Here is a 25,758-nt window from a genome sequence, read left to right as displayed (position 1 = left end):
GTTTAGCCAGATGTAACTAACTGCTGCTTTGCAAACCAGTGCAACTCTCCTTTCAGGGGCCTCATTCGTACTGTGCTCGATCACCTGTAATCACCAGTGTAAATCTTGTGTTTTCATTTATTCACAATACATTGGTCGCTAACAGACAGTAATTCCACAGAAAACCAGTTTGTCCCTGACCCCACCCCCATTCCCACCCTCCTCCCACCCAAAGTAATAGATATGTGGAACAGTCTGCTAGGAAAAGCAATATCAAATTAACTTCTTTCAAAAATAAGCTGTGTACATATATAATTGGGAACAAGATTAAAGATCATGTTAACTAGTCGTTGTTCTGTGATGTTGGAGGCGGGGAGTCAAGGGAAGGTGTGGTCTTCGGGTGAAGTGGGGTTACAGGGCTGTGGATATTTGTACCAGGGCAAGTAAATGTAATTCAACAACAACTACAACTTGTATTTATATAGCGCCTTTAACATAGTAAAACGTCCCAAGGCGGAACAGGAGTGTTATAAGACAAAACAAATAAATTTGACACCGAGCCACATAAGAAGAAAATATGGCAGACCTGGTCAAAGAGGTAGGTTTTATGGAGCGTCTTAAAGGAGGAAAGAGAGGTGGAGAGGTTTAGGGAGGGAATTCCAGAGCGTGGGGCCGAGGCAGCTGAAGGCAAGGCCACCAATGGTTGAGCGATTATAATCAGGGATGCTCAAGAGGGCAGAATTTGAGGAACGTGGACATCTCGGGGAGTTGTGAGGCTGAAGGAGATTACAGAGATAGGGAAGGGTGAGGTCCTGGAGGGATTTGTAAACAAGGATGAGAATTCAGTCCCCATTAGCAAGTCATACACTCTGTCCTTATTTTTATATTCCCATTCTAAATTCCTTTGTCCACATTATAAACTGTAGACTGTGGAGACTATTTTTCTTGTTCATAGAATCCTACAGCACTGAAGGTGGCCATTCAGCCCATTGTGCCTGTGCCAGCTCTTTGAAAGAGTATCCAAGTAATCTTACTCCCCCTGCTCTCTCCCCATAGCCCTGCAATGTTTTTTTTTTCAAGTATATATCCAATTCCCTTTTGAAAGTTATTACTGAATCTGCTTTCATCCCCATTTCATGCAGCGCATTCCAGATCACAACTCGCTGCGTAAAAAAATATTCTCCGTATTCCCCCTCTGGTTCTTTTGCCAATTATCTTAAATCTGTGTCCTCTGGTTACTGACCCTCCTGCCTCTGGAAACCTGTTTTCTCCTTATTTTAAACTCCTTTATAATTTTGAAAGCATCAATTAAATCTCCCTTAACATTCTCTGCTCTAAGGAGAAGCTTCTCCAGTCACTCTACATAACTGAAGTCGCTCATCCCTGATATAATTCTAGTAAATCTACTCTGCACCCTCTCCAAGGCTTTGAACATGCTTCCTCAAATATGGTACCCAGAATTGAACACATTACTCCAACTGAGGCCCAACCAGTGATTGTTAACTCAATTTTTGAAACAAGTTTTATGTGAAAATGCACCAAGCATGAAGAGTGTGATTCAGCTTTTGCTAAACTATAAAGAGCTCTATTAAGATGTCCCAAACCTAGTCAATCAGAGATGTTGTTTACTTGGGCATGTTTCTACCTTTAGATCTGGGAACATCAGCACAGATATTGGTGCCACAGTATATTCTTAGTCTATGGCTGTCATTTCACTGAAGCATTGGGTAACAACTTTCGAATCTGGCAGACATTACCCAGAATCCACAAGCCACAAATAGTTATACAAAGCAAAATGCTGTGGATGCTGTAAATCTGAAATATAAACAGAGGGCTGTAAATCTGTGGAATTCGCTGCCTCAGAGGGCTATGGAAGCTGGGGCATTGAATAAATTTAAGACAGAGATGGATAGTTTCTTAACTGAGAAGGGAATAAGGTGTTATGGGAAGCAGGCAGGGAAATGGACCTGAGTCCATGATTGGATCTGCCATGATCATATTAAATGGCGGAGCAGGCTCGAGGGGCCATATGGCCTACTCCTGCTCCTATTTCATATGTTCTTATGTTCTTAAAATGCTGGAAATAATTATTCTGACGAAAGGTCATTGATCTGAAATTTTAACTCTGTTTCTCTCTACACAGGTGCTGCCTGACGTGCTGAGTGTTTCCAGCATTTTCTGTTTTTATTTAAGCCACAAACAGTTACCAGTTTTCGTGTTTATTTCTTTCCCACGTTAAACTTGGAAACATTTGTAGGACCAAGGGATTGCATTGCTCCAGAAACATTGGGCAGATTTTTGTTCTCGCTATTTCGTGAAGGATACGTGGATCTTGCCAGGACTGGAGAATTTTAGCTATGAGGAAAGACTGGATAGGCTGGCATTGTTTTCTTTGGAACAGAGGAGGCTGAGGGGAGATTTTATTGAGGTGCATAAAATTATGAGGGCTTAGATAGAGTGGATAGGAAGGACCTGTATCCCTTAGCAGAGAGATCAGTAACCGGGGTCATAGATTTAAAGTAATTGGTAGAAGGATTAGAGGGGAGTTGGGGGAGTAAGTTTTTCACCTAGGTGGGGGGCTGGAACTCACTGCCTGAATGGGTGGTAGAGGCAGAAACCCTCATCACATTTAAAAGTACTTGGATAAGCACTTGAAGTGCTGTAACCTATAAGGCTACGGACCAAGAGCTGGAAAGTGGGATTAGGCTGGATAGCTCTTTTTCGGCCGGCATAGACTTGATGGGCCAAATGGCCTCCTTCTGTGCCATAAAGCTCTATGATTCTATAAGTGGATCGTCCAACCTTTGATTTCAATCGATTGAAAATTGAATGGGTTCTCTAAAGGGTGGACATCTACTCAGCCAGATTATCGCCCAAGATTGCATACCCTTTGATTTCAATCGATTTCTTTATTCTTTGGCAAAAACGGTCTAACCATTTTTATGTTTGGTGCATTTTCACACAAATATATACAACAAAAAAATGGACTTAACAAGAAAGGAAATCTGCATAGCCTAAGGGTAAAATAGTGCATGATGTGGGAGGATTGCAAGGAAGCCAACCCTACCTATCTCCTGCTCATGATATCCCTCAATCCATCCAATTCTCCTGGCCCAATTTACATTGTCCACTTCAATGTCCTCACCGTGTAACTCGTTCAACAATTCGATTATCCTTTGGGTGAATCAGTTCTAGTTGACTTCCCTTCTTACTCCGAACACCCTGGACAATATTTACCAACCTTTTGAATTTGACTCTGCAGCAGTTTTGGGTTCAGGTTTCCAGCCACTGTTCCGTCTCCTCGTGGACCCATCAATCCTGATTTTCCCCTTGCTTTGTATTGAAGCTACATTGTAATGAAAATTAATTTGAGAACTAGCTGGTACAGAACGGAATTACAGGACACATGGCCCACAAGGAGCTGGCACTATGTAAAGATCACCAGAATATTTTCAGATTTAATTTAGCTTTGAAGATCAGTCCTAATTTTGATGGGGAATGAGAGGCAAAGTAACCATGTTTGAGTCACTAACCTGTGCTCCGCCTCTTATACTCTGCTGGTGAGGTAAGTCCAGCTTAGATCAGTGACCAATCAATAACTATTTATCTTTGTTCCGTCTCAAAACCATAACCTGACACATCTAAGCAGATCCTTGCTTCTGCACACATAACATTGGACCTATTTCTTACTGAGGCAAGAGTTGATGAGTTTCATAATTTAACATGATCCAGGCAAAGACCAACAATAATAAAAAAAATCACAAATGAGGGTTGCTTTTTCTGTCCAACACCAAGTATAACTTCAGTCTCCAATCTCCTTCAATTCAGGAAAGAGTGTATCTAAAGGTTGACTTTTGCCATGGGTCCCTTGACGCGTGATTTGCTGGGGTTTCTCCAGATGCACACTTGCTCCTTAGACGTGCGCGCTCTTAGCGTGTGTTGGGTTAGTCGTGGAGGAGGAGCCTTGAGAAGCGTAGTAATAGCGGTTCTCCTGATGCCGCGGTGAAGGACCGGTGCAGCAGGCGATCACCACCCCCCCAAACAGGCAGAGCACAGTGCCTATCCAACCCACGAAGAGCGAGTAGCCAAAGTTGAAGAGGTATTCTTCCTGGTGGACTCCCACGGGGAACCAGATAGTGGCGACTGTGGCACAGAGTGCTGTAAGACATAAACAGAAGAAAGGAGTTGCATTTATATAGCGCCTTTCACGACCTCTGAGAGATGGCCATTTGCAAACCCACCTCCTGTCCCAACTCTTTCATTCCCTGTCCAACAGGGACCTTATAAAGGAAAAAAAAGAAAAGACTTGCATTTATTTAGCGCCTTTCACAACCTCAGGATGTCCCAAAGTGCTTTACAGCCATTTAAGTACTTTTCTTGTAGTGTAGTCACTGTTGTAATGTAGGGAAAAGTGGCACAGCAAGCTCCCATAAACAGCAATGCAACGATGCCAAGATAATGTGTTTTTAATTATGTTGATTATCTGAGGGATATATATTGGCCCAGGTCACTGGGGAGAACTCCCCTGCTCTTCTTTGAAATAATGTCATGTGATCTTTTACATCCACTTGAGAGGGTAGATGCGGCCTTGGTTTAACATCTCATCTGAAAGACGGCACCTCTGACAGTGCAACTCTCCCTCAGTACTGCCCGTCCAACAGTGCAGCGCCCACTCATTACTGCCCTTTCGATAGTGTAGCGCTCTCTCAGTACTGCACTGGGAGCATCAGTCGATATTTTGTGCTCAAGTCTCTGGAGTGGGATTATGAACTGATGGCCTTCTGACTCAGAGGCGAGCGTGCTACCCATTGAGCCACAGCTGACACCAAATACAGGTCCAGTTAGGACCAAGTGAAAGGAATGGCCAGTATCCAAGCCCATCAACAGATTTAGAACCAGCATCGTACACCAGAGGGAAGACACAGGTGAGAAATTGCTCCTTTGACAATGGAACTAGGATATTCTGCCCTGAATACTCCGCTCCTGATTTCTGCCTCAGGTCTCTCTGATTGATGTTGTCAAATCTATGCAAAACTACTGACAGTTTGTGCTCTGGACCAACAGCCACGTTAAAACTTGAGTGAGATTGCTCCGCACTGGTTTCATGTCTGGGCTAACAGAGAATCGATCTACACGCTTTCATTCTACTCTGAATTCAAACCCAGATCCCAGAGAAAGATATTGGGTGTGTTACCTCACAGCTGAACCCAGCCCCATCTCAAGTGGTTTTCACCAGTGACTATCACCCAGTGTGTACTAATCAGTTACCCGTTTTACACCCCGCCTATCTTGTCCATGGAAAACATCAATGGACGGTCAATCATTATTGCCCTTTTTGCACAACCGCCAAAGAGCTTTTTTTGCCCTCCTTTTCCTTTTCTCCCTGAGTCAGCAGAGGGCTTGTCCATAACCAGAGAGGGTTGGGGTGTGGGAGGTGTCCGCTCCATAACTATCTACCATGTGCTGATTCGTGCCGTCCCGTCTGATAACCAGCCGCCGTGGCGGTCTGGCACTCTGCTCCTTACCTAACAATATGAGGAGAATGGCGCCCAGCAAGGATCGCTTGTATTTGGAAGAATGGGACTCGGTTCCGAGGCGCATGCACGGTAACGCGGTGAGAACGAGGAGAATCGCGGGCAGTCCCAGGATGGAGGCGGTGATCATCAAGGCTCGGCTGGTCTGCAGGTAGGCTGTGCGAGGAAAAAGAAGACCGTATTTAAACACCCGTTACAGAGGTGGTGGAGGTCATTGACAGAAGAGCAACAGAGATGACAATGTTTTAGGCCACTGATGATCTTAAGAGAGGCTGAGGAAACTGAACCTGTTCTTAATGGCCGTTAAAAATCAAGGAGCATAAAATCAGAGTAATGATTGAATTTTAAAGCACCGAAGATGGTCATTCAGCCCATCGTGCCTGTGCCAGCTCTCCGAACATTCATGAAGGTGGCAGCCCAAGTGGGGAAGGTTGTTAAAAAAAGTATACAGGATCCTTGGATTTATAAATTGAGGCATAGAGTACAAAACCAAAGTGGTTATGTAAATCTTTATAAATCATTGGTTAGGCCTCAGCTGGGGTATTGTGTCCAACTCTGGGCACCACACTTTATTAAGCTTTGGAGAGGGTGCAGAAGAGATTTACTAGAATGGTATCAGGGACTTCAGCAGTGTGGAGAGACTGAATAAGCTGGGGTTTTTCTCTCCTCAGAGCAGAGAAGGTTAAGGGGAGATTTAATAGAGGTATTCAAAATTACAAGGGATTTTGACAGAGTAAATAGGGAGAAGTTGTTTCCACTGGTAGGAGGATCAGAAAGCAGAGGACGCAGATTTAAGGTAATTGACAAAATAGTCAGGGGGGAGATGAGGAGAATTTATTTTAATGCAGTGAGTGATTATGATCTGGAATGTGCTGCCTGAATGGATGGTGGAAGCAGATTCAATAGTTACTTCAGAAGGGAATTGGCTATATTATTGAAAAGGAAACATTTGCTGGGCTGTGGGGAAAGAGCAGGAGAGTGGCACTAATTGGATTGCTCGTCCAAAGAGCTGGCACAGGCACGATGGGCCAAATGGCCTCCTTCTGTCCTGTATCGTTCTATGATTCTTTTCCCTTAGTCCCGTTCCAGTGCCTTTTCTATAACCCCTTTTACATTTTTCTTTTCCAAATATTTATCTCCTTTCCTTTTAAAAGCTATTATGGATTCTGCATACACCACTGTTTCTGGTCGGATGTCAGAGGGTAGTTAAGAGTCAACCACGTTGGTTTGGGACTGGAGTCATAAATAGGCCAGACTGAGTAAGGACGGCAGGTTTCCTTCCCTAAAGCACATTAGTGAACCAGTAGGTTTTTACGACAGCTTTAAGCTTGGTTAAAGAGGGAGGTGTAAAGGCAGAATAGTTTAAGGGGGAAATTTTATAAAAATTAATTCATGTAATGTGGGCATCGCTGGCAAGGCCAGCATTTATTGCCCATCCCTAATTGCCCTCGAGAAAGTGATGGTGAGCAACCTTATACAACTGAGTGCCACACTAGTCTGTTAAGAGCACAGTTAACAGTCAATCACATTGCTGTTGGTCTGGAGTCACATCTGGGCCAGACCGGGTAAGGACCAGATTTCCTTCCCTAAAGGATGGGTTTTATGATAATCCGGTAGTTTCATGGTCACCATTACTGATACGAGCTTTTGGTTCCAGATTTATTTAATTAACGGAATTTAAATTCCCCCAGATACTGTGATGGGATTTGAACTCCTTGAGATAGAAATTCGAGGCAATTGTGCCACTTGCTAGCACCCCCTGTGGACGCTGACCGGGCACAAATGACTTTTCGCCTGGGCGGTATGCTTCTAACGACTCCCACGAAATTCGGCGGGAGTTTAGCGGCAGGGATAACCGGTAGCGACCCCGCTCCGTTGTGCCAGCGAGGATGACGCCACCACCGTGCGCAGCGATCTGTTTTCACCCCGGAGTGAAAATTCGGATGTGCCCCATGAAGCTGTGCTGGACAATGCCCGCGATAGCTTCAGAGGGTGCATGCCGGGCTGTAGGCCACTCGCGGGGCAACATTTCAAAGGGGGATCACGATTTGAAAAAAAAATTGGCCGACTTACCGGTCGCGGACTGCTGGATGTTGAATCGCGGGGTCCGTGCCGCGCTTTTCCAGCCCAGCACTCTGCTTGTGTGTCGTGCTGATACCACGGTACCCCCCGCTCCCCGGTGGTCCAGGTAGGAACCCTTTAATGAAGGGGAGGGCCCTATCTACGCAACAGCGCTATGCGTCCCACCACATAGTGCCGCGCCCCTCACTGATCCCTTCAGTCCTGCTCGCGCCCCACACAGCAAGTGCAGTGCGATATTTTGCGCTCCACTTGCTGCAAGGACCAGTAACTTGAATTTAGTTTGCGGGGTGGGACTTTTACGCCTGGCGCAGGAAATCGCGCCTCGCGGTTGTTAACACCCCCAAACAGGGCACAATGCTCCCTAGTCTCCAGATCCTTAGTCCCAGTCTCTTGATTACTAATCCAGTAACATAACCACTGTGCTAATGTACTCCAGTGCCTGGGCCCTTGGCTGCTGCAGGCATGGCTGCCAATGGTCGGGTGAAGTAAGGAATACATAGAAAGCCAGATTCAAAGGAATGGTAAGTTCAAGGGGGGTGGAGGCGGGGGCAAGTTGCAACACCCTCACTCCCTCTCTCCACACTGCTTCCAGTGCTATTGCCCTCAGTTCCAATGGGTGCCTAATCTGTCCTGGGATCCCATTCTCTCTCCAGTGGCGATTACTGGAAAATCAGAGCTTTGGGTGAGCACAGGATCGTGTTTGACCGTGGTCCCTCTCCATGTAAAAATATCATCTTACATGGCCTGACAATCCCGGCTCAGTCATGAAGAACAGTTATTTGGCTGTTTGGTTATGTTACTGGACTAGCAATCAAGAGGCGGTGGAGGGGGGGGGGGGGGCAGGTTGCCCAGTGCCTATGGCTTGCATTTCTGTAGCGCCTTTCACGACCACCGGACATCCCAAAGCACTTTACAGCCATTGAAATACTTTCTTAAAGTGTAGTCACTGTTGTAATGTAGGAAAGGTGGCAGCCAATTTGTGCACAGCAAGCTCCCTCAAACAGCAATGTGATAATGACCGGATAATCTGTTTTTAGTGATGTTGTTTGAAGGATGAATGTTTGCCATAAATAAGAGCTCCCTTGCTCTTTTTTCAAATAGTGCCATGGGATCTTTTGTATCCACTTGAGAGAGCAGACGGGGCCTCGGTTTAACGTCTCATCTGAAAAACGACCTCCGGACAGTGCAGTGCTCCCTCAGCACTGCACTGGAATGTCAGCCTGGATTTTGTGCTCAAGTCTCTGGAGTGGGTCTTAAACCCACAACATTCTGACTCAGAGGCAAGGGTGCTATCCATTGAGCCATTGGTATTTGTATGGTTAGGTTCTTCCAGCTAGTATGATTGATCAAGCAAAACATCAATGATTCCCCCCCACACCCTCACACCCCCCCACACCCTAGCCCCCCCGCAAGGGCTAAGTGTTATGTAATGCTTTTTGCTGTAAATGTTTGAGGCTTGACAGGTTTGCCCTGGATGTACAGAAGGAAGACATTCCATGCCAAGAAAGGAAATCCCAGGATTGTCTGACTCATCCAGCTCCAGCACATATCCTGTTCAATGATAAGGCAGAAACAGGATGTGACTACCGAGAATTCAGGATTTAAAGTGCTGGCTGTGATCATGTTGAAGGCATTAGCATGATCCCGGGGATAGGTTCTGTTGTCATATGTTGCTAACTTGTCCTTTATATTGCGGATGGGGGAGGAGGGGTGTGGTGGAGGAGTCAGAGCCACATTGGGAAGAGGATGGGTCACTGTAAGAATCTTGGCTCCATGGGATAGGATGGGACAGTGAGTAGCACACAGTCCTTTCACACACTGGGGCATTGGGTCAGACACTGTCCTTTCACACATTGGGACATTGGGTCAGACACTGACCTTTCACACATTGGGACATTGGGTCAGACACTATCCCTTCACATTCTGGGACAGTGGGTCACACACCGACCTTTCACACACTGGGACATTGATTCAGATACTGTCCTTTCACACACTGGAACATTGGGTCAGACACTGTCCTTTCACACTCTGCGACATTGAGTCAGATACTGTCCTTTCACACACTGGGACATTGGAACAGACAGTGTTGCTTCACACACAATGGGGCAGTGGGTCACACACTGACCTTTCACACTATGGGACACTGGGTCACACGCTGACCTTTCACACTCTGGGTCAGTGGGTCACACACTGACCTTTCACACTCTGGGACAGTGGGTCACACACTGACCTTTCACACTCTGGGACAGTGGGTCACACACTGACCTTTCACACTCTGGGACAGTGGGTCACACAATGACCTTTCACACTCTGGGACACTGGGTCACACACTGACCTTTCACACTCTGGGACAGTGGGTCACACAATGACCTTTCACACTCTGGGACACTGGGTCACACACTGACCTTTCACACTCTGAGACAGTGGGTCACACACTGACCTTTCACACTCTGGGACAGTGGGTCACACACTGACCTTTCACACTCTGGGACACTGGGCCACACACTGACCTTTCACACTCTGGGACATTGGGTCACACACTGACCTTTCACACTCTGGAACAGTGGGTCACACACTGACCTTTCACACTCTGGGACAGTGGGTCACACACTGACCTTTCACACTCTGGGACAATGGGTCACACACTGACCTTTCACACTCTGGAACAGTGGACCTTTCACATTCTGGGACAGTGGGTCACACACTGACCTTTCACACTCTGGGACACTGGGTCACACACTGACCTTTCACACTCTGGGACGGTGTGTCACACACTGACCTTTCACAGACTGGGACATTGGGTCACACACTGACCTTTCACGCTCTGGGACAGTGTGTCACACATTGACCTTTCACACACTGGGACATTGGGTCACACACTGACCTTTCATACACTGGGCGAGTGGGTCAGACACTGTCTATACAATTGCAGAATTATGCGTGCAATCTCCCCGTAGCTGTTGGATGCGAGGTTCCCGGTGTAATTTCTGCTGTCTCCATTCAGCCCCTAGTGAATAGGTGCCCCAAACTCAACAAATCATCGGATCATGCAGCACAGAAGGAGGCCATTCGGCCCATCGTGCCTGTGCCGGCTCTCTGAAAGAGCGATCCAATTGGTTCCATTCCCTGCTCTTTCCCTATAGCCCTGTATTTTTTCCTTTTCAAGTATTTATCCGATTCCTTTTTGAAAGTTACTATTAGAATCTGCTTCCACCGCCCTTTCAGGCAGCGCGTTCCAGATCACAACAACTCGCTGCGTGAAAAAGCATTCTCTTGACCTCCACTTCAAATCCGTGTTGTCTGGTTACCTTCCCTGCTGCCAGTGGTAACGGTTTCTCCTTATCTATTCTATCAAAGCTCCTCAGAATTTTGAACACCTCTATTAAATCTCCCTGTAACCTTCTCTGCTCCAAGGAGAACAATCCCAGCTTCTCCAGTCTCTTTCAGCTCTGGCTGGCAATCTCATTCAGAGGTAAAATCGGCGACTGTTGTCCAGCAGAGATCGCTGATCAATCACAGGTGCTGCTACTCTTTTAGGCACATACATTAAATGCACTTTTGGTAAAACCCCTAAACTATGTGCTGGAGGAAAAGGCTGGCGTCAAGTCACTGAGGATGAAGGTTTGAACAGCCTCTGCTCCAAACACTGAGCTTTAAGTTCACCCCATTGATGCGGGGGCTGCCCTTTCCCTGTCAGGCTCGTTTCACTCAGATCTCAGTGATGGGAAAGTTGGTTAAGTTTGAAAAGGGAAAAATCAGCTCCTGTATCAGAACACAGACATCAATCTTCAATCTCTGCAGTGAGATTCTGCTTGGCGCGATTGGGGATAGGTGCGGTGGATGGGGAGAGGAAAGAGAATAAATTTGTATTTATATAGCACCTTTTCTGACCTCAGGGTGTCCCAAAGCACTTTACAGGTAATGAAGTACTTTTTGTTATAATGTACAACAACAACATATAATAATGTAGAGAAAGAGACAGTGAGAGAAAGAGACAGAAAGAGAGAAAGAGCCAGAGAGAAAGAGACAGAGAGAGAAAGAGACAGAAAGAGAGAAAGAGCCAGAGAGAAACAGGAAGAAACAGAGTGAAAGAGACAGAAAGAGAGAAAGAGCCAGAGAGAAACAGGAAGAAATAGAGAGAAAGAGACAGAGCGAAAGAGACAGAAAGAGAAAGAGACAGAAAGAGAGAAAGAGCCAGAGAAACAGGAAGAAAGAGAGAGAAAGAGAGAGAGAAAGCGACAGACAAAGAGAAAAAGAAACACAGACAGAGGAAGAGACAGAGAGAGAGACAGAAAAAGAGAAAGAGACGGAGAGAAACAGGAAAAAATAGAACGAGAAAGGGACAGAGAGAAAGAAAGAGAGAAAGCGACAGACAGAGAAAGAGACAGAGAAAGAGAAAAAGAAACAGAGAGGAAGAGACAGAGAGAAAGAAAAAGAGGAAGAGACAGCGAGAGAGAAAGAAACAGTGTGAGAGAACGAGACAGAGCGAGAAAGGAAGAGGAAAGAGAGCGAAAAAGAGAAGCAGAAAAACAGAGAAGGACAGAAAGAGAGACGGGCAAGAGATAGAAAGAGGGACAGAGAGAAACAAGGGAAATCGAGTGACAAAGAAAGTGAGACACAAAGGGAGACAAGCAGAGAGATAGATGGAGCGGGTCAGAGGGACAGATATGTAAAGAAGGACAAAGAAAGGGAGAGATAGCAAGAAGGGTAGAGAGAGGAAGAGAAAGCGAGGGATATAGAGAGGAGAGAGAAAAGGAGACAGAAAAATGGGAAAAGAAACAAGCCGAAAGACAGAGTGAAATGAAGAGAGAGAAAGTCAGCCAGACAAACAGATGGGGAACACATTTGAAAGGCACTGTAATATAAAAACCCGCGACAGTAGAACAAACCTGATCTTCACATTGCTCCTGTCTGGATTGGAATGACAGCTGGTGCAATGGTTTTGATTAAAGGAGCATTGTGTTTGACAAAGTATATTTCTTGTTGGAGGGAGAGAAGTGACCAGGATTTCCATCTCATGTCAACAGCATAATGTCATAATGACTTAATTGTTTACTTGCAAACAAACAAGGAAGAGAAACAAAAGTTTGCCGAACATTCTTTTGTTTCACCAAGACCTTGCCTCTTTAAGCCTCTTCTGTTTGCCTGATTTCCTCCGTTTGTACAGTACAGAACCCAGCTGCTCGCAGTCTTTCACGGATTAAACAACAACAGCTGCAAAAACATTGAAGGGAACCACAGCCCTCTCACACACGGTGCCATCATTACCTTGACCCACAGATACACCCCCTGGAATAATGACTGTGAACTGCGACGAATCGAAAGGGTCGAGAGTTATTACTTTATCTGTCGCGGGCACTCCTTGGCGGGATTATGGCTGGAGAGCTCCGCTGGAAGCCAGCGATGGGGCTTTCCACACACAGCTGGTCCGGCCTTCGTGAACACAACGGTGCTTTTAGCAGCAAAACAAAAAGACAGAGACCAGAGGGAGATGGCGATCGCACTCTCGCCTCTGAGTCAGAAGGTCGTGGGTTCAAAACCCCACTGAGACTGGAGCACACGAACTTAGGCGAACACTAGGCGGTGGTGCTGTCTTTCGAATGAGACGTTAAACCGAGGCCCCGTCTGCTCTCTCAGGTGCACGTAAAATATCCCATGGACACTATTTCAAAGAAGATCAGTTGCGTTCTCCCCGGTGTCCTGAGCCAGTATTTATCCCTGAACCAACATCTCTTAAAAAAACCCCAGATTATCTGGACATTATCAGCTTGCTGTTTGTGGGAGCTTGCTGTGCGCAAGTTGGCTGCCGCGTTCCCTCCATTACAACAGTGACTACACTCCATTGGCTGTTGAGCGTTTGGAACGGCCTGAGGCTGTGAAAGGCGCTATATAAATGCAAGTTCTTACTTTATCACGCGTTCTAGTTTAGGACATGACTTGTTCCTTGCGGGACTGTGACTGTTAGTTTGTATCGGCTGCGGATGATTTAGTTCAGACATATCCGACATCCTTGCTCAACATTCGGCCCACCCGGTCTCTCTAAGTGTCTCTGCCCACACTGACCCATATCGTTGTCTTCCCTTCTCCCTCATATTGCGTCAAGCCTCCCCTTAAATGCAGCAATCCATGTGGCAGCGCGTTCCACATTCTCACCACTCCCTGTGTAAAGAAATTCCTCCGAAATGCATTATTTGATCTGTTATTGGCGACCTTGTGTTGAAGCCCCTTGCTCTGGACTCCCCCGATACACCATGGGTTGTCTGTTGGTTTGTCCCAGCCATGGCTTCGCTGGGTGCAGAGTGAGGAGTGTGACTGTCGGTTCAGGCAGTGGAACAGAGCGAGATTGTAATAGAGAGTGTCGCACCAACAGACATACCAACACACACACACCCCATCACACACACCCATCACGCCCCCCCCCCCATCACAAACACCCCATCACACACACACACACACACATACCCATCACACACACCTCCCCCATCCCCATCACACAAACCCATCTCACACACACCTCCCCTCCATCACACACACACACCCATCACACACACCTTCCCCCATCACACACACACGCACACCCCATCTCACACACACACATCACACACACCTCCCCCATTACACACACATCACACACACATCACACACACCTCCCCCATTACACACACCTCCCGCCCACTACACACACCACACACACCCATCACACACACACAAATCACACACACCTCCCCCCATCACACACATACCCATCACACACACCCTTCACACACACCTCCCCATCACACACACATCATACACACCTCCCCCCATCACACACACACACCCATCACACACACACCCATCACACACATCTCCCCCATCATACACACCTCCCGCACCCCCCCATCACACACACACCCATCACACACACGCACATCACACACCCCTCCCCCCATCACACACACACCCATCACACATACACATCACACACACCTCCCCCCATCACACACCTATCACACACACACCCATCACACACACCTCCCCCCATCACACACACCTCTCCCACCTCCATCACACTCACACACACATCACACACACCCGTCACACACACCTTCCCCCATCACACACACACACCCATCACACACACACATCACACACTCCTCCCCCCCATCACACACACACCCATTAAACACACCATCAGAACACACAGCAACACCCCCCCATCAAACACACACATACACATACCAATATACACACATTAACACATACACAGCATCACACACACACCATTTTACACCCGCCCGAGTTACATCCTGCCTGATTTTCATTTCCAATGATGTCAGAGATCTGCTAATGTCCTTATTCCGCCTCGTGTTAAGAGTGAACATTCACCCCAAGGAAGTTTTTTTTTCTATTTCACTAATTCGCGCGGAGATAAATAACATGCATTTATAGAGCGCTATTAACATAGAAAAATGACTGAAGTGTCTTCACCGGAGCGATGTTCGAGGGGCGGCTAATGTCCAAACACAGAGCTGTCTGAGACGCGCCTTTCAATGACTCTCTGCGTTAAAGACGCTATATAAACACAAGTTAGTTTAAGGACAGTCTTAAAGTAAGAGAAGAAGGCAGAGAGGCCAACAGATTAAGGGTGGGTGGGGGGAATTCCAGAGCTTAAAGCCCAGACGGCTGAAATCACGACCGCCAATGGTGGAGAACAAAAACCCAGATTCAGAAGAACAGAGATATCTTGGCGGGTCGGAGGAGGTTACAAATATAGGGGGAGTTGAGGAAATTGAACACAAGGACGAACACAGCGTCGGTCAGCGAGCACAGGGGAGACGATGGCAGCAGAGCTTTGGATGAGCTGAGGTTCAAAGACGATGGAAGATAGGAGGAGACATAGTCGAGTCTGGAGGTAATAAAGGCACCAACAAGTGGTTCAGCAGCAGGTGGGGTGAGGTAGGCGTGGCAACGTATGATGTTAAAGAGCTGAAAGTAGGCGGTCTTTCTGATGGAGGGGATATGGTGTCAGGAGCTCATCTCAGTGTTGAACAGGTCACTGCAACTGGTCTGCAACTGTGGCCAGGAGCACATTGTGGCTCACCCATGACTGGATGTCGGACAAGCAGTCTAACAACACTGAGGCAGTGTTGGGGTCGAGAGAAGCGGTGGAGAGGTAGAGCTGGATGTCGTCATGTAGAGGTTGACCCCATGTTTGTGGATTATTCACCAAGGAACATCATGTAGATGAGGAAAAGGAGGGATCGAAGGATCAGTCCTTACGTGTGCTCCAGAGATAACGGTACGGGGGCGTGAAGAGAAGCCATTGAATGAGATGCTCTGGCTACAATCATTTAGTCAAGAGAGGAAAGCAAGCAAGGGAAGTCCCACTGAGCTGGACAATGGAGAAGGGGCATTGGTGGAAGATGGTGTGGTCAACCATATCATAGGCAGCAGAGAGGCTGAGGGGGACAAGTAGAGGTAATGCATCACCGTCACAGAAATTGTCATTTGTGATTTTGGTTTTTGCCATTTCGATGCTGAGGGTTGGGTGAAGCCATAATTGGAAGGATTCAAACATGGAGTTGCAGGAAAGATGGGCACGGATTTGAGAAGCAACAACCCATTCAAGGATTTGGAAGAGGAAAGCAAGGTTGGAGATCAGGTGGGAATTTGCAAAATCAGAGGTTTCTTTTCCAGAATGGGGGTGATTTTGAAAGTGAGTGCGGAACAGAATCTGAGAGGAGGGAACCATTTCCAATGTCAGCTAGCATGGGGAGTCGGGAAGGGAAGGTGGGTGGACAGCAGTCCAATGGGAATAGAGTTGAGGAAGGAGGAGGTGGGTCTCATGGACGAGATGAGCTCAGATGATGGGAGATGGGGCAAAACCTGGAGAAAGACTGGAGTCCAGGACTAGGGCAGGGGGGGACCCTGAGGGGCGAGGTTTGGTTTGGTGGGCTAGGGGAAACAGAAAAGTTGCTGAATGGGTGGACTGCATCTTGGTGACACAGAAGGTCATGAGCTCCTTGGACTTGTTGGAGGCGAGGGTGGAGGGGGCGGGGGAGTGGTTTAAGAGGATGGTTGATATTGTAGAAGAGAAGCTGTAGGCCATCTTTGCTCACCAGGATGAAATAGTGAGAAATATTGGCAGAGAAGAATTATAGAAGCCTGACTGCGCTCGGTGTTGTACAGCCAAGTCTGGCGATGGACAGCTAAACTGGTTGTGCACCAGATCTGCCCAAGTCTGTGCCACTTGGACTTGAGGGAGTGAAGGTGCAGGCCATGCTAAGGGGAACTACCATGATGGGAGAGGGTAAAAGTTTGTTTGCTGACACGGGCATCAAAGGTGGAGGTCAGGGAATGATTGAGCAGATCAACAGAGGCAGAGATATCCATGGTTGACAGAGATCCAATTGCTAGGCAGCTGGGAGTTTGAAAATACAGTTGTAAGCAATTTCGGTTTCATTATTTAAAGGGGCTGCTCCTCAATTTCTGGCTGCACTTCAGTCCCACGCTCCTGATCTTTGGGCACCCTGTGCGGAGGAGAGCGGGTAGGTCCGAGGGCCTCCTCATAGGACTGCTCCTGGGCACGGCCAAGGGTGCCATCAGCCGGTCCAGGCAGCGGGCGGTCGAGGGGGTCGTTCAGCCTGACTGCCTGCCTCTCTTCCACGCCTACATCCGGGCCAGGGTGTCCTTAGAGATGGAGCACGCGGTGTCCACCGGTACGCTCGCGGCCTTCCGCGAGAGGTGGGCGCCGGAGGGACTGGAGTGCATCATCATCCCCGGCAACCAAATTTTAATTTGATTTTATGTTTTAAAGTTTAATTTGTTTTAATTGCCGGTGTTTTTTTTAGTGTCCCCCTCCCCTTTTATAGGGGGCACTTGCAAAATATGGAATTTTAATGCCCTAAAAAAAAAGGGCCTTGCGAAATGTTTGGAGTGTCCCCCAGATCGGGGGGCACGTGATTTAATGTTTATGTTTGCCCCCAAAAGAGTTGTAAGCAATTTCGGGAGGTGGCGGGGAAGGGGAATTTTTTTCCAGGGTTGGATGCAGAAGGAAGTGAGGGTTGCAAGGGGATATTGTTGGTGAGTGACGCACGAAATTGGTCGGAGGTGGCCTTGTCTGTGATTGATACCACGGGAGTCGAGAGGCCGCGGGAGTGGTGAGATGTCTCTGAATATGAGTAGCAGAGCATGTATGGAGGGAGAGATTTAGGAAGGACAGGACAGCAGTAGGATCTGAGGATCGAGGGCGAGGGGAGTTGAGATAGCAATTGAAATCACCGAGTACGAGAATTCACTGAGTGCAGAGGTTGAGGGAAAAACGGAGCGATGGATATCTCAGGGAGAATTAAAACGGGGGAACAATAGACAATGAGGATTCGAAAGGGGTGAGAGGGGTGGGACAAAGTGAGCTGCTTGAATGAGGAGAGGGTGCCAGATGCGTAGGGGGAGAGACCAAGGTGGGACTTGGTGATGCCCTACCCATTGCCAATTATTGCCCTTTGGACTATTGCAATATTCTGCCAATATTGCCCAAACAAAAGAAAGGAATCTGATCTGCTTGTAAAGTGATTTATCAGCACAAGCGGTAATGAGAAATCTCAGGGAGCTGTGAGAATTACACAACCCTAGATTCACGCGATGGATCCCATATTTCAAGTGAAAATTGGCCGTGGGCAGGTTAGGGGCAAGACACGGATGGGATCGGGGTTTGAGGTGTTTGAACTGCTGAAAATCCTTTGAAACCCTTGATATCTGCAACAGCTCCCATTTGCTCCCATCTGAGACAGACAGAAGCAGAATAAAATAGTCTTTGTTTCAGAAACCAGAACTTCAGAATCATGCTTACATTTTTGTAATCTGCAGATCTTGCACCTAAAATTCTGAACAGCAGTAACCCAAGATCAACAGAAAATACATTATATAAAAGGAACAACTTGCATTTCTATAGCGCCTTTCACAACCTCAAGGCGTCCCAAAGCAATTTACAGCCAATGAAGTACTATCGAAGTGTAGTCACGATTATAATGGAGGAAACGCGGCAAACAATTTGCGCACAGCAAGCTCCAACCATCAGAAATGTGATAATGACCAGATCATCTGTCTTTTAGTGATGTTGGTAGAGGGATATATTGACCCAGGGCACCGGCGAGAGCTCCCCTGCTTTTCTTCGAATAGTGGCCATGAGATCTTTGACGCCCACTTGAGAGGGCAGACAGGATCTCGCTTTAACGTCCCATCCGTAAGACAGTGCAGCACGCCCTCAGCACTGCACAGGCAGTGTCAGCTCGGATTTTTGTGCTCAAGTCTCTGCAGTGGGATTGAACCCACGACTTTCTCATTCAGAGGCGAGAGAGTGCTGCCCACTGAATCGCGGCTGACACTTACTGAGAGAAATATCAGGACCTGAATGGTGGGATGTGATTTAAGAATATTTAGAAAGAACGTTTGATAAATCCTTTATCGCTGCTCAATGCTGGGCGAGTGTCAATGATGATGGCTCTCTTTGGGAAATGTCATTCACGGCAAACTGCAACGGCCTCTGACCTGGAATCGAGACTGAAATACAGAGTAATGATCTTGAAATCATTCAATGCTAGAATAGCACAGGGAGGATTAAGGGAAACGTGTGCATTAAATTCTGCACCCATAATCTTAACCCATTGAGGATAAAATGGGTTAATACATCAGGTAAAAGAGTGAAATGTCAGACAGAGGCAAAAGTTAGTTTCTACAATCTTTAGATTCAAAGACAACGATGATGATTCGAAATCACTCGGGGAAAGTAAGGAACCAGATGGGGACGGAACATTAATTTAAAGTTGGAACTAACTGAAGGAGAAACGAGAGGAGGGAGGAAGGCGACAGAGAGTGGAGTAAAGAAAACTCAAGCAACAAAATGGTAAGATTAGATAGGAGGAGGCGAAGGAAATTGAGACAGAGAGTGGGAGAATTATATTAAAAAAATGAAGATGCGGGAATAAAGGTGAAGGGAATTAATGCTTAAAAGTTTACATGGAAATGGGGAATTAGAGACACAAATGAGAGAGATAGAGACAGAAGGTGGCCTGGGACAATGAAACATATAGATGTTACCTGGCATTCTCAGGATGTCGGATAGGGTCTTGCAGTGGTAGGCTCCGGTCGAGAGGTAACACTCGGTCCACAGCCCCTGTAGTTTCAACTCACCGAAATGACGGCAATCACTCACCCCGGTCGAGCAGCTCTGAACCCACTCTTTGGTGCCGGTGGCGATCAGAATGCCTATCCAGCCCAGGGAACCCAGCACGAAGCCCAGTGAATGCAGACACACAGAAGGCATCCCGTCTCCAGCCAACCCGGGCAATTCAAACGGCAGAAAAATAGTTCAGACAGATTCTGTTTCTCGAACAAAATACTCGACGCCGGCTCAAAGTGTTCTCAGGAAACACAAGGGGCTTCCAAAATAAAATCTCTGCTTGTTTCCAAGATTAAAAAAAAAGCCCTCTCCTTTGTTGTCTGTTTCCTTGCTGGAACAAAACTCTTCAAGCAGCACACTCGCAGAAAGGAAGGTTGAGTCCAACACCAAACTCTGAGAAAGTCTGGGCTAAAACTTCTCCCAGCCAATCAAAACTACAGAAATTATCGTGGGGCGGGGGCGCGCGCAGAAATTTTCTCCGCCAATCAGCAAGGAGAAGAAAATGTTTCTGATTTTTTTTTCTGTTTCCAGTTATTTCCAATCGACGCCTGAAAATGGGTACTTCTCGGAACAATTGGCGCAAGCGGCGCAAAACTGGAGGCAAAAGGAAGCCATTCCACAAAAAGAGGAAGTATGAACTTGGACGTCCTGCTGCAAATACCAAGATTGGATCACGACGTATTCACACAGTGAGAGTCCGTGGCGGAAATAAGAAATACCGGGCACTGAGGTTAAATGCTGGAAATTCCTCCTGGGGTCACAGAATGTAGCATGGAAGACCAGGATCATTGATGCGGTCTACAATGCCTCCAACAACGAATTGGTTAGGGCAAAAACGTTGGTAAACACCTGTATTGTTTTGATCAACAATACTCAATTCAGCAGGCGGAGGATGGCGACAAACTTTTGGGGGCAGCCGAAATGGAGGAGGACGCTCCATAATCCCTCGCGGTTAACAACATCAAAGGCCTTTGTAAGGGTCAAAGAAGGCCATGAACAAGGGTTGGTGCTGTTCCCTGCATTTCTCTTGCAGTTGTCGCGCCATAAAGATCATGTCCGTTGTACCCCGTAGTGGACGGAATCCGCACTGTGACTCTGGGAGGAGCTCCTCAGCCACAGGGAGAAGATTGTAGCGATGACTTTCCCAGTGGCTGATAACAGGGAGATTCCTCTGTAGCTGCTGCAGTCAGACTTGTCCGCTTTTTAAAAGATGGTCATGATTACTGCATCTCTGAGATCTCCCGGCATGCTCTCCTCCTTCCAGATGAGAGAGATAAGGTCATGCATTCGTGCCAATAGTGCCTCTCTGCCATATTTTAGTGCCTCAGCAGGGATTCGTTCCGCTCCCGATGCGTTGTTGTTCTTGAGCTGACAGATGGCCTTTCCTACCTCGTGGAAACCTCCTGGGAGGACAGACGCACCAACATTAGTGTTCTCGATCAGGCCAACATCCCCAGCATCGAAGCACTGACCAAACTCGACCAGCTCCGTTGGGCGGGGCCACATTGCTCGCATGCCCGACACAAGACTCCCAAAGCAAACGCTCTACTCGGAACTCCTACACGGCAAGCGAGCCCCAGGTGGGCAGAGGAAACATTTCAAGGACACACTCAAAGCCTCCTTGATAACGTGCAACATCCCCACCAACACCTGAGAGTCCCTGACCAAAGACCACCCTAAGTGGACGAAGACCATCTGGGAGAGCGCTGAGCACCTCGAGTCTCGTCGCCGAGAGCATGCAGAAAAGAAACGCAGGCAGCAGAAGGAGCGTGCGTCAAACCAGACTCCCCACCCACCCTTTCCTTCAGCGACTGTCCCACCTGTGACAGAGATTGTAATTCCAGTATTGGACTGTGCAGTCACCTGAGAATTCACTTTTGGAGTGGAAACAAGTCTTCCTCTATTTCGAGGGACTGCCTATGATGTATGACTCCCTTCAGGCAGTGGTATGAGTCTCACTTTGCCCTTCCCCTCGGCTGGAAGAAGGGCGCAAAGCTAACTCCTGAAGAGGAAGAAATTCTGAACAAGAAGAGGTCAAAGAAAATTCAGAAGAAATATGATGATCGTAGAAAGAATGCAAAAATCAGCCAACTGCTAGAAGAACAATTCCAGCAGGGGAAACTGCTTGCTTCCATAGCTGCAAGACCTGGTCAGTGTGGCAGAGCCGATGGCTACGTCCTTGAAGGAAAAGAGCTGGAATTCTACCTGAGGAAGATCAGTGCCAAGAAGGGCAAATTTACATAGTACTTTAAAGAAAATGCAATATTAATAAACCATTTTTCACTCTCAAAAAAATAGAGAACAAGCGTGTTACATGGAATCACAGGAGTACTACTTAACATAATATATTGCAGTGTCAGAGTTACACTGTAAGAAAGAAAGGAATTCCATTTCTATAGCGCTTTTCACGACCTCAGGATGCACCAAAGTGCTTTACAACCAATGAAGTACTTTTCTGAAGTGCAGTCACTGTTGTAATGTAGGAAAAGCGGTAGCTAATTTGCGCACAGCAAGCTCCCACAAACAGCGATATGATAATGACCAGATAACCTATATTTTTTAAACGAGGTTGATTGGCCAGGACTCCCGTGATTTTCTTTCGATAGTGCCTTGGGTCTTTTACGTGCACTTGAGAGGGCCGAGACTTCTCATCTGACAGTGCAGCACTCCCTCTGTCCTGCACTGGGAGTGTCGGCCAAGATTTTGTGCTCAAGTCTCTGGAGCGGGGCTTGAACCTATGACCTTCTGGCTCCAAAGCGAGAGTGATATCAAAGGAAAACACAAAATGTTCAAGTGTTCAAGTGTCGGCTGTGGCTCAGTGGGTAGCGCTCTCTCTGATTCGGAAGGTGGTTGGTTAAAGACCCACTCCAGGAACTTGAGCACAAAATCCAGGCTGCAGGAGTGCTGCCCTGCCGGAGGGGCCATCCTTCAGATCAGATGTTACGACCCAGTCTAAACCCTCAGGTGAATGTTAAAGATCTCACGGCATATTGGAAGATGAGGGTGAACTGTCTCCCGTATCCTGGCCAACATTAAAATCTCAAAACACCAGTAAAAATAGATTAACTGGCCATTCATTGCTGTTTGTGGGATCTTTTTGTGTGCAGAATAGCCATTCCCCAACAAGGCACTGGTTCATTGTAGTTGCAACCGTCAAACATTTTTGAGATGTGATAAGGTAATACATGAATGTAACTTTCCCTCACTTATAAAATGTTTATTTTTAATTAGAAACATAGAAACATAGAAAATAGGTGCAGGAGTAGGCCATTCGGCCCTTCAAGCCTGCACCACCATTCAATAAGATCATGGCTGATCAATCCCTCAGTAACCCTTTCCTGCTTTCTCACCTTAGCCGTAAGGGCCATATCTAACTCCCTGTTGAATATAGCCCATGAACTGGCATCAACAACTCTCTGCGGTCGGGAATTCCACAGATTTTAATTTCGGACTGTTCTCAAGTACAACATATCAGCAAACTGACTCCTGCTGCGATCTAAATTATCACACCTTGAACCATCTCATCTTGTGGTTTGGGGATGGAGAGTGAGGAATTGTTGCTTAACAAGTCTCCTGAAGGCTTTTGTCACCCTCTAGTGTTGTATCATTGTACTGCACCACACGGACTGCAGCAGTTCAAGAAGTCAGCTCACCATTACCTTCTCAAGGGCAATTAGGGATGGGCAATAAATGCTGGCCTTGCCAGTGATGCCAACATTCCAGGAAAGAATAAAGAAAAGCACAAATAGGACAGCAGGGGAATAATGCTCCTTGTATTGCCTGCCGAGGGGCTCCTGTGTAAAGGCAGAGATCTGCCTGTATTTCTCACACAGATGAACCCAACAGTGTCAGTCTGCTGCATATCTTGAGGAAACTCCATGTCTTTGTGACGTTGCACCAGGTGAATCTTCTCGCCGTTTTTCTGGAGTTGCCAACTCTGGTTGGATGTGTTCCTGGAGGTTTCATCACATGACCTCCAGCCTCCAATGGCTCCGCCCCCTACACACCCACCATTGACAAAACAATCCTCACAACGCAGCATTCGAACAACAAATTATCAAACATCCTTTATTCCCCACCTTCAATATTGTGCAACTCATAAACAGAAGCATTCAGAAAAGAGACACACAATTTATTTTTAGTGATATTCCTCCCCGGCTTGCTTGAAGCTGTGTCCTGTCAAGCAATCATTAATTCCTGGAGACTCCAGGCCAAACCTGGAGGGTTGGCAACCCACCTTTTGGAGGTTTTGAATAGCGGGGAGTTCTCCTGATGCCGACGATCGTCCCATAGTTTCTGGGCAGGCAACAGAAAACAATTCAAAATGAAATCTGTCGGATTGTTGTAAAAACCCAACTGGTTCACGAATGAGCTTCAGGGAGGGAAGGAAACCTGTCCTTCTTAGCCAGACTGGCTCGGCATATTGGGGGCAATTTAAAATTTCAATGTGGTTTGGAAAACTGGGGGGCTTGCACCCCACCCTATTTCCTATTCCATTGACTCTTAATCCCGCATGATAACTGGAGATGGGAAATAAATGTATGTTCCAGGAACAAACTAAACAAATCAGTAACAGGAGTGTAGTTTCTGAATATCATAAGTGAGGCTGACTGAATCCTGGGAATTCTTAAACAGGAAAGAAAAACTTGCATTTCTATAGTGCATTTCACAACCTCAGGATGTCCCAAAGAGCTTTAGAGCCAATGAATTACTTTGTGAAGTGCAGTCGCTGTTGTAATGTAGAAAACATGGCAGCCAATTTGCACACAGCAAGCTCCCACAAAGAACAGTGAGATAAGTGTCCAGGTAATCTATAAAGGAGATAAGGCATGGGATTGCACTGTGCAACACGAGTTTGCAAACCCCCTCGATGTTTCTCCAAGGAAATTTTTTGTTATTTGTTACTTTAAACCCCACCCGCATTTTGTTATATGTAGACAGAAGGAGCTCTGGTACCAATAAAGAAAGGAGACAGGAGCAGGGGAGGGGGTGAAGGGGAAGGATGTGAGGTAGGAGATGAGGGAGTAAGTGTGGGAGGGGGTGAGCAGGTAGAGGATGAGTTCGGGTGTGAGAGGGCAGTGGGTGAGGGAGGAGGTGAGCGAGGGAGAGGGTCAGGGAGGGGGTGAGGGAATGGGTGAGTGAGTGGTTGAGGGAGGTGGTCAGGGAGGGAGTGAGGGAGGGAGGGAGTGAGGGAGTGGGTGAAGGAGGGGGTGAGGGAGGGGGTACATGGTACTGGGGGTAATGTACTGACGTGGATAGAGAACTGGTTGGCAGATAGGAAGCAGAGAGTCGGGATAAATGGGTCCTTTTCAGAATGGCAGGTAGTGACTAGTGGGGTGCCGCAGGGCTCAGTGCTGGGACCCCAGCTATTTACAATATACATTAATGATTTGGATTTTATTTGTTACTTTAAACCCCACCCGCATTTTGTTATATTTAGACAGAAGGAGCTCTGGTACCAATAAAGAAAGGAGACAGGAGTGGGGGAGGGGGTGAAGGGGAAGGATGTGAGGTAGGGGATGAGGGAGTAAGTGTGGGAGGGGGTGAGCGGGTAGAGGATGAGTTTGGGTGTGAGAGGGCAGTGGGTGAGGGAGGAGGTGAGCGAGGGAGGGGGGGTCAGGGAGGGGGTCAAGGAGGAGGACGCTAAGAGGCTGCAGGGTGACTTGGACAGGTTAGGTGAGTGGGCAAATGCATGGCAGATGCAGTACAATGTGGATAAATGTGAGATTATCCACTTTGGGGGCAAAAATACAAAAGCAGATTATTATCTGAATGGCGGCTGATTAGGAAAAGGGGAGGTGCAACGAGACCTGGGTGTCATGGTACATCAGTCATTGAAAGTTTGCATGCAGGTACAGCAGGCGGTGAACAAGGCAAATGGTATGTTGGCCTTCATAGCAAGGGGATTTGAGTATAGGAGCAGGGAGATCTTACTGCAGTTGTACAGGGCCTTGAAGAGGCCTCATCTGGAATATTGTGTTCAGTTTTGGTCTCCTAATCTGA

At 47.2% G+C, this 25,758-nt stretch overlaps 1 protein-coding gene and 1 pseudogene across 1 annotated transcript; one reads left to right on the top strand and one right to left on the bottom strand.

Moving 5' to 3' along the window:
* Positions 1-219: 219 nt before the first annotated feature.
* LOC139266013 (claudin-11-like) lies at positions 220-20,128 on the bottom strand. The gene is made up of 3 exons (XM_070883756.1): positions 19,674-20,128; positions 5,505-5,669; positions 220-4,137 (listed from the first exon to the last, which is right to left on the bottom strand). Exons 1-3 carry the CDS (start codon positions 19,897-19,899, stop codon positions 3,893-3,895), a joined length of 636 nt encoding a protein of 211 aa, XP_070739857.1. The 5' UTR covers positions 19,900-20,128; the 3' UTR covers positions 220-3,892.
* A 163-nt stretch (positions 20,129-20,291) lies between these two features.
* On the top strand, positions 20,292-21,999 carry LOC139266281 (small ribosomal subunit protein eS8 pseudogene; annotated as a pseudogene).
* Positions 22,000-25,758: the final 3,759 nt, after the last annotated feature.

The sequence above is a fragment of the Pristiophorus japonicus genome, chromosome 6, assembly GCF_044704955.1.
Source record: "Pristiophorus japonicus isolate sPriJap1 chromosome 6, sPriJap1.hap1, whole genome shotgun sequence".
Taxonomy (NCBI): Eukaryota; Metazoa; Chordata; class Chondrichthyes; family Pristiophoridae; genus Pristiophorus; species Pristiophorus japonicus.
The sequence above is the reverse complement of the archived record's forward strand: the minus strand, read 5'-3'. Positions and strand labels throughout refer to the sequence as shown.